Source organism: Formica exsecta, unplaced genomic scaffold (assembly GCF_003651465.1).
Source record: "Formica exsecta isolate Colony F162 unplaced genomic scaffold, ASM365146v1 scaffold199, whole genome shotgun sequence".
In the NCBI taxonomy this organism is placed as follows: Eukaryota; Metazoa; Arthropoda; class Insecta; order Hymenoptera; family Formicidae; genus Formica; species Formica exsecta.
In genome coordinates, this window is record NW_021849288.1 from 5,290 (window position 1) to 14,945 (window position 9,656).

Here is a 9,656-nt window from a genome sequence, read left to right on the forward strand (position 1 = left end):
GGAAAGAGAGTATGAACGGGATACGGGAGAATACAGATAGAGGGGAAATGGTGGAAATGGTAGAAGCAAGAGGGAATACTGAGGAGCGGTGAAGAAAAATTTGGAGGGAGCAGGGGGAAGAAGGAGGAAGTTCGGGGAGGGAAACTAGATAAGGGTGGAAGAGAGGGGAAAGAAGGCGGGAAAGGAAAAAAGAAAGAAAGAACGAGGAATGGAGGGAAAAGAAAGGAAGAAAGGAAGAGAGAAAGATGGAAAAGTAGAAGAGATAGGTAGAGGGAAGGAGAGAGTATGGAAAGTGGCATTTTGGAATGTGGCAATTGTAGGTAATAAGGATAAAGAATTTTGGGAAGAAACAGAGAGATGGGATGTAGTGATAATGATGGAAATGTGGATGGACGAAAGAGGGTGGGAAAGGATAAGGGAGAGGTTACCGACGGAATATAAGTGGGGAGCTCAAATGGCAAAAAGAAGGAATAGAAAGGGAAGAGCTTATGGCGGCATGTTAATGAGAATAAAGAAGGGAATGATATTCGAGGAGGAAGGGGGATTAGAAGAAGAAGGCACAGAATGAAATGCATGATAAGAGTAGGGGAGGAGAGATGGAGAATAGTGGGAATATATGTAAATGGGGATATGAAGAGAAAATTGGAAAGTTTAAAGGAATGAATGGAAGGGGGAAGAAAGGATAAGAACGCTAATAGGAGGGGATTTTAATGCGAAAATGGGGGAGGAGGGGGAATGGGGGAGGAGGGGAAATGGGTTGAGGAGGAGGAGCAGAGAAAGGAAGAGAAAGATAGGAAATCAAAGGATAAACGGATTAACGGAGAAGGAAAGACTGATTGAGTTTATTAAAAAAAGAAGGATAAGCGATATTTAATATAAGAGGAGAAGAAGAGGGGGAATACACATACACAGGAAAGAGAGGAGAAACGGTAATAGATTACATAATAGATGATGGGGAGATAAGAGAAAGGTTGGAAATAATGGAAGTAGAAGAGAAAGTGTACTCGGATCACCATCCAATTGTAGCATGGATCAGAGGGAGAGTAAGGAAAGAAGGAAGAAACGAAGGGATCAATAGAGTAGCAAAAAGAGGAATATGGAACGAGGAGGGAATAGAACGATTTAGGAAGAAAATAGGGAGGTTCGAAGGAATGGAAGAGGGGGTGCAAGATGAAATAGGAAGGGTAACGGAGAGAATAAGGAAGACAATAGAAGAATGTGAAGAAGGATAAAGAAAGAAAAGAGGGGGCAAAAAGGGATGGTGGGATGAGGAGTGTAAGGAAAAGAAGAAAGATGTGAAAAGGGAACTGAGGAATTGGAGGAAACGGGGAGGTGATGGCGATAGGTACAGGAAGAGGAAAAGGGAATATAAAAAAATATGCGAAAGAAAGAAGAAGGAAGAAAAGGAGAAGATGATAAGGGAAGTAGGGTAGGCAAAGACGATGGGGAACTGGTAAACAGAGCAAGGAAGAGAAGCAAGAAGTTAAATGAGGAGATAAAAATAGAGGAGTGGAAAGAGTATTTGGAGCGGTGATAGAAAAATTTGGAGGGAGCAGGGGGAAGAAGGAGGAAGTTCGGGGAGGGAAACTAGATAAGGGTGGAAGAGAGGGGAAAGAAGGCGGGAAAGGAAAAAAGAAAGAAAGAACGAGGAATGGAGGGAAAAGGTTCGAAGGAATGGAAGAGGGGGTGCAAGATGAAATAGGAAAGGTAACGGAGAGAATAAGGAAGACAATAGAAGAATGTGAAGAAGGATAAAGAAAGAAAAGAGGGGGCAAAAAGGGATGGTGGGATGAGGAGTGTAGTTACGGTCGATAGACCGTAATAAAAAATAGGGGATTCCATTTAAAAAAACAAAGTTGAACTCTATATGATCTTGGCACGTTCACTCAAGGTCAAACCAATGAAACCATTTTATCTCCCCTTTCGAATCAAACAACTTTTGTCTAAAACGTTTTTCATATCTTTCATATTTTTTGAGATATTTGCCTGGGGCAATTAAAATGAAACACCCTGTATATACAGGTGTCCTAAAACTACTGTACTTTCTCTTAATGGCAGATTCCTTAGAACATTTCAAGACGAAAATCCTAATACATAAATGTCGAGGCTATAATAGTTTTTAAACGGGAAGCGATTATATTTTACGATTGATAGAGCTGAGATTTCGCGCGCTCAGGCACGGCGAAATGATAAGTGAAAGAAATGCTCTAGGAGTGGGACGTCCTTTTTATATTATTATCATATAAATTTACAATAGCATTGTCATTATATGTTTCCCGCTTCTCTACGCATTGCATTAGTATATTTTATTTACAAATAATGGATGCAAAAACTAAAAGCATCTCAAAAATAATTCAATAAAAATTTGAGACATGTTTCAACTTCAACTGTCAAAGTGATCGATCAATGTTACCATGAAAGTGTCTACTATACTATACTGTGCGAGACAAATAAATTGTAATAAAATTAGATTTGACATGTATTTATTTTACATTTTGGAATATTTTGGAATGTTTGCAATAAAATACAAATTGCAATCGTTTCAATAGAAAGTAATTAAATAAGTAATTAAAAATCAAACATATTTAACAAACACGTCGCAAATTTTTACTTGGATCATTTTTTAGATGCCTTTAGTTTTTGCATCCATTATTCGTAAAAAGAATGTACTAATGCAATGCGTAAAGAAGCGGGAAACATATAATGACAATGTTATTGTAAATTTATACGATAATCATAATATCATAAAAAGAGCGCTTCATTCACAGAGCACTTCTTTCATTTGTCATTTCACCATGCCCGAGCGCGCTAAGTCTCAACCCTGTCATTCATAAAATATAATCACTTCCCGTTTAAAAATTATTATAGTCTCAATATTTTTATATTAGGATTTTCGTCTTGAAATGTTCTAAGAAAGTTGTCGTTAAAAGGAGGTATGATAGTTTTAGGACACTCTGTATATATATACTATACACAGGGTGACACGCAATGAGCGCCCATTGAGTATATAGCATTATTCCTTGCCAAAAACTGAGTCAAAAAGTCCTGAACCATTTTTTTATAACGCTTAAAAAAGGAGTTATTATTGAATAAAGTCTGGCCAATCAGTGCCGATCTTTAGCCGGGGGCAGTGAGCCGCGCGCTTGGTAATGTGTGTGACCGTTCCGCCGCTAGCATAGAATATTCTTATGGATCGTAATAATAGAAATATATTTTTTTGCAGTATTTTTACAGGGTGGACAAAATAAAGCGTGATGAATTTTTATTTCCAAAAATATTGTTTCTAGAGAAAAATATTTCAAATGAAAGTTGCAGTATCTTAAGAGGAACATAAGTTGATGTTATAGGAATGTTTAGGAATGTAGGTGACGGTTTTCAAGGTTATTTCAAAGTCAACTTTATTTTTTTTTATGGGAACTTATTTTTTATTGCATATTCTTATAGTCCTTCTTGAAACCGTTTCAAAACACTATAATGAAGTATTTTTTCATTAAGTCTTTTTTGAGTCGTTTTATATTTTATACGAATATGATTTTTAGAACAAGAAAAAATTATTTCTATTATTACGCTGCGAAAAATTTTGCATGCTAGCGGCATGCGCAAAGAAAAAACGCCGCCGCGCCGCCGTAGCGGCGGAACGCTCACGCACACTACCAGGCGCGCGGCTCATCGACGTGCACCCGGCTAAAGGTCGGCGCTGATTGACCAAACTTTACTTAATAATAACTCTTTTATTAAGCGTTATAAAAAAATGGACTTTTCGACTCAGTTTTTGGTAAGGAATAACGCTATGTACTTAATGGGCGGTCATAGCGGGTCACTCTGTATATATATGGGGCATTATTTATGAAGTGATCCACCTAAATTTTCAATGTTTTCCGATCATGTTGAAATTTGCACAAATTGTAGTCCTATCAAAAATAAAATCGTTGTCCAAACCTTTTAGTCCACGACCAACGGGCTCTCTATTAACAGGGGCTGAATTTTTATCATTTGGGCTATGGCGTCGAACTTCAAATGCCGATAAGTTCTAGACTATTCCGATTTTAAAAAACAGATAGTGGTTTTGGCAGATCTTTTTACGTCCTTTAATCTTATGAAACCAGTTTTTTTTTAAAGTCAAAATTTATTTAAGATTTTTGAAGAACAAAATAAGAACTTTTTTTTTCAAATTTGGACATCTTCGATTTTTTTTTGAAAAAATCTTTAAAAAAGTAGGAATCTTCCCCTTTAAAACGAGCTCAGGATCAAGATGGGCAGACTTTTAGTTTTCAAGATACAGTCCGTTTTAGGACCGAGCGCGTCACCCACGGTGCAGCTCGAGCGCCGCAAGTGGAAACATATTATCTGGTCAGTCCTATTGCTTGTGGCCAGACATGGTGATCTCTCTTATATATTAAATATATTTAAAATACTGCTAAATATGAATAGAAAGAGAAATATAATTTTATCAACATTATTTCTGATTGATTCAATCTAAAAGATTTAAAATACAAATTTTATAGCTGTAACGAGTTTTTTAGATATAGTTTCTCAATCATTCTACGACACACACATACTAAGTTTCTATATAAATAGATAAATAAAAAAAGATAAATTTATATCAAAATATAATGCCTGGGGAATTTACATTATGATTTTCAATGATTGTCATTGTCTTAGTTATATATCTTGTTTACAAAAATATAATTTATACGCAATATTTTAGTTAAACAAAAATATCAGAGTCAAAGAGAGAAAAAGGAAAAATGAGGAACGTGAGATGTATTTCTTCTGTATCACATAACATATATGTTGTTAACTAAAGTATTACGTATAAATTAAATTTTTGTAAATAAGATATATAACTAAAACAATGACAATCACTGAAAATCACAATGTAAATTCCCTGGGCATTATATTCTGGTAAAATTTTTTTTTTATTTATCTATTTATGATTTTTATTTTCTATGATTTTTAAATTCGGATGTTGTATTTAATAGAAAAATGGCTTTCCCCTTGTTATTTCAAATTATTCTTTGTGCTAATCTTGTGCGAAAAAAAACACGTACCTTCTGCGCGAGCGAAAACATATAGCCATCCTAGAAGAAGGATCACGGCCGCCATATTTGCTCTTCCCCACATTATCCTCGGAGTAATCTCAAATTCCGTTTATACTATTGTTCCTGTGTTGGAAAAATTTCAATCATCATTATCAACCTTCTAGTCAGCCTCTCACTCACTTACGCATTCGTTCGCACTTTCTCTCTCACGCATTCGTTTCTCTAGCAAATGCCTATTCTCTTGAACCTCGGCCCAATCACGAAACCTGACATTCCGTCGATCGATATTGGCCAATTACGCGTGGGTTTATTGGATCATTTCATTTTTCCCACTTTCTCGAGGGTTTCTTTGCGGATTCAAGAACATTCGATCTCATGCAACAAGTATAACGACACGCACGAGCTTTGTCGGACGACAACTACCGATTTGTTTGTTCCATGACATATTCGCGATCCTCTCATTTTGTGACTCCAATTCCGGACATTATCACAATTAAAGACAAGTAACGGTGCGGTTCATTGCGACTGTGAATACGGACATTATTATCTCATTTTGTGAAGGTGAATGCCGACATTATCGATATATCAAAAATAAGTGATCTGTGATCTACTGTAATTCCTTTTTTTTTTCTTTACGGACACATAACTGATCTTGTAGTATAGTTTTTCTTTTTTTTCTTAGTACTTTTTCTTGCGTTACTCAATTTGCGTTTTTGTAAGGATTAGCTATATAATTAGTAGTAATAAAGTACAATATTCACGCTTTTTTTTGTCTCTAAGGAAGGTGCGTCTAAATTTTCTTGTATGGTCTCGCCGGTTGCATATTCTGAAATTCTACCCATACTGACAACCAGAATTCTCTGGGACTCTTTACAAAATATCCTGTAAATCAGATAACGATTAACATTATGGAGAATTATAAGATATAACAAAGTTCTATTAACTCTGTAGTTTTTTATTTTCCGTAGAAATATTTCTACGACATTCCCCACTTTTGTACACGGAGAGAAAAGAGTGTGATATTTGTGACTATAATTAGCATAGTAAAATAATTATGTAGAAATTTCTATTTTTATAGTTGTTACTACTATATATAGGGTGAGCCTTTTTAATCTTAACAGACAAATATCTCAAAACCTGTAAGTTTTAGAAGGAAACTTTTTCGACAAAAGTTGTTTGGTTCTGAAGAGGAAAAGAGATAGGAATATTAGTTAGAAATAATAAAGTATTTTTTCATTAAGTACTTTTTGAGTTATTTTATATCTTAATCTGACATATCTTGATATAAAAAATAAAATATCTCGTAAAATATTTAGTTTTCGATAATCTCACCGTAATACTTTTATGTACAGAATAATGAGACAAATCAATTAGTACCAAACAACTTTTGTCTAAAAAGTTTCCTTCTAAAACTTACAGGTTTTGAGATATTTACCTGTTAAGATTAAAAAGACTCACCCTGTATAACGTTGGTAATAATAACCTTATACGCACATATTTCTTTGCCAACTACTATATAAAATTTTTACTATAAATTATAATAAGTTTAAATATTAATGTATACAGGGTGTCCCATTTTAAAAGTTCCACCCTCATAACTTTTCAGGATCAACGTTTGAAGAAAAACGACTCGGATAAATGTTGTAGGGAACAAAAGGGGCTATCTAATAGTGACCTTGGATTTGACATTAAAGGTCATTTTCAATTTCAAACGTTGATCCTGAAATGTTATGAGGATGGAACTTTTAAAATGGGACACCCTGTATAGTAAAATATACGAATTAACAGATAGTAAATAAAATAATGATTTATATAGATAAGTTGATCACAATTATAATAAATGTAAGTATATGACCTTAATATTCGCTTTTCTATTTATTGGTAGTAATAACTAAAAAACAAGTAAAAAGATAACTAAAGAAATAAGCATTTCCACAAATATATCAATATAGTTCAATAAGGTTATATTTTTAACTCCAAATTCTACTATATGTATACGTATAATAAAAAATAAAAAGAGAGTAACAAAAGTAATAATTTTCATATATAATGCATAGAACCGTAGCACAGTAACATATTTTATAATTACATTTGAAAATAATAATTAACTATATAATTTCTTGGAAACAAAAATTGAATGTGGCGTATTTATCTCGTGTTTAAATTTTTGTCAGATTAGATTTACATAAAGTTTGTAAAGCACGGCTACTAAAACAAAAATGTGAAATATTTAGTTTTCTTATATATAATCTAAACAAGGGAGATTCAAAGTATTAAACTGATTGTTCAATAATCGGGCAAATTACTTTTGTGTTTAAATAGGCAGTTGTGGTTATATAGACAGTTTATTCGGGACACAAAATATATATATAGAAGTACAAGTAAAATAATATTCTATGAATTAAAAAAATCTCTTTTATGAATTAAATAAATTTAAATTTTTCTAAATGTAACAATTTTATTATTTATTTAATTATTTCGTTATTATTTATTAATTGGGTCAATGCTATATAAAATATAACTACAATATTATTATAATATAACGATATTACAGTGAGTTTATGAAAACTACAACCATTATTTTCTCTCGGTGTATATAAAACTCACAGAACTTATAAACGCGGTTAAATTAGGTTAGGCCAAACAGTTGCATATATTTACAATTCATTTAATATTATTATAATAAGATCTCATCTCCGTCTTTCTCGAAACAATCAAAAGTCACCGTCGACATCCGAAGAATCGTTCTTGTATGCATTTGTGCGAACAAAACTTTCGATGAAAAGTTCTTGATTTCTTTCTCCGCATAGTAGAATATATCATAAATATTTAAATATTCGTGTTTTGTAAACTTCTTGGCATACAGCAAACGTAGCAGGATAAAGGAGTGAGAAGAAAAAAGAAGGAGAGAAGTGCGTTCGAACTCTGCGCTCGAATTTTCGAATTAAGTTACAAACACTGACAAACATCTGTTCCTGGGTATGATAATTGTTGGACTATCCGTGTCAATTAATCACGATCAACGTCAAATCGAGTCATTAATCGAGATTAGCTCGACACTCGCGAAATCGATGCCATATGTCCCACATTCGAGATTATATCTGTCTCGTATTTATCGATATCGAATGTTAAGAGAATCATTAGCTGGTTTACAACCAGCACGTTGTGTAATAATAAAGTAGAATAATATAAGAATAATGTAGAATGATGTAAAAATTCTCACGCTTCTCTTGGCAATATAAAAGAGATTTATATAAAAAGAATTAGATGCGTCAATTATCTTTCGGATAATTATTTGTGAAGTCAAGAAATGATGTTACATATTTGCCTTTATATGTATATAGACACATAAATATTATAAATAAATATTATCATTAATTAAATATTACATTATTATCCAAATATTATCGTCAAATTTAAATTCAATGATTGTTTTGATCAGTTTATATTAATGCATCATTAACGAAATATATTTAACGTGAGAATATTTATTCTTTATAATTAATTTACAGTAGCTGAAAAATACCCCCCCTCTCTCCCCCCTCCCTCTTGTATTACAAATAGCTGAGAAAGCTAATAAAGATCAATCAATCAATCAATCTCTCTCTCTCGGTTACAAAATATAATATCCAAAAAATATAATATCAAAATAAATATAATAACGTAAAAAATAAAAAAATAATATGTAAAATATATCAAATCTATTCGTTTATATATTTATCATTTTCGATATAGAGCCGTAGCGTGCAAAAGCCGCGCATCTGATTCATCGATGTTTACTTTTCAGTAATAATAGGGAACATGCGTGAATTCGTACACTTACAGCCTGTGCAGCAATCCACCGTATCGAACAAGCGTCATCATGTCGTCATCATGGCTATCAGCGAATCTACCCATCTCACTTGATGCAACGTTTTAACAAAGAGACCGGCGTGGCGCGCACACATGCACAGACACGGTATCTCTATTCACGCCATAAATCGTACGTCTGTAGGCGGTTGTACTATACCGGAGCAAGTGGAACACACGAGGGGCGCCGGGCGTTGGAGAGTTTAGGTCGGAACACGGTCTCGTAGCGCGCAATATTACGTGCGATCGATATCACAGCGCCTACCGTCTTCACACATACATGCACCATACACCTCACACACGCACGCACGCGCGCGCGCACACACAAAAATATATATATCACTCTCCTCCTCCTTCCCCTTCTCTCTCTCTTCTCCCCTTTCCCTCCCCTCTCCCCCTCTTTCTCTTTTTCTCCTTATTACTGTTACTTTTTTTTGCTCTAGCGCTTCTACTATTTCGTCCGCGACGCATTTTCGACATCGCGCGCGGTATCAACACGTTTCTATCGAGCCGCTGCCTGCAAATCTCGAAAAATATATATGTACATAGCGATAAAGAGAGGAAGAGAAAAAAAGAAAGAAAAAAAACGAACATAGAGAATCTCCCAAAACCATTGGATGTTTTTTCAATAGCAAATTCTCCGGCCATTTTGTAGACGATTTTTCCTTAAACGTCGAGCAAGTGATGAAAAAGAAGAAGAGCTTTTCACAAAAATTCTGTGAACTTGGTAAACTTTGTGAAGTTAAAAGGATAATAAAATTACAT

General features: G+C 34.1%; 1 protein-coding gene across 2 annotated transcripts in view; it reads right to left on the bottom strand.

Annotated features, from left to right (window-relative positions):
• Positions 1–9,186, bottom strand: part of LOC115234222 (uncharacterized protein CG3556-like) — a 12,106-nt gene extending 2,920 nt beyond the window's left edge. Inside the window, exons 1-2 of one of the 2 annotated variants that reach the window (XM_029805063.1) lie at positions 8,866–9,186; positions 5,052–5,165 (exon numbers count right to left, since the gene is read on the bottom strand). In XM_029805063.1, the coding sequence (XP_029660923.1) occupies positions 5,052–5,124 (73 nt within the window). In that variant the 5' untranslated portion in view covers positions 5,125–5,165; positions 8,866–9,186. Of the gene's footprint in view, positions 1–5,051; positions 5,166–8,865 lie in introns of those variants that run through there. The other variant, XM_029805064.1, reaches the window with a different exon arrangement.
• Between the last annotated feature and the right edge of the window lie 470 nt (positions 9,187–9,656).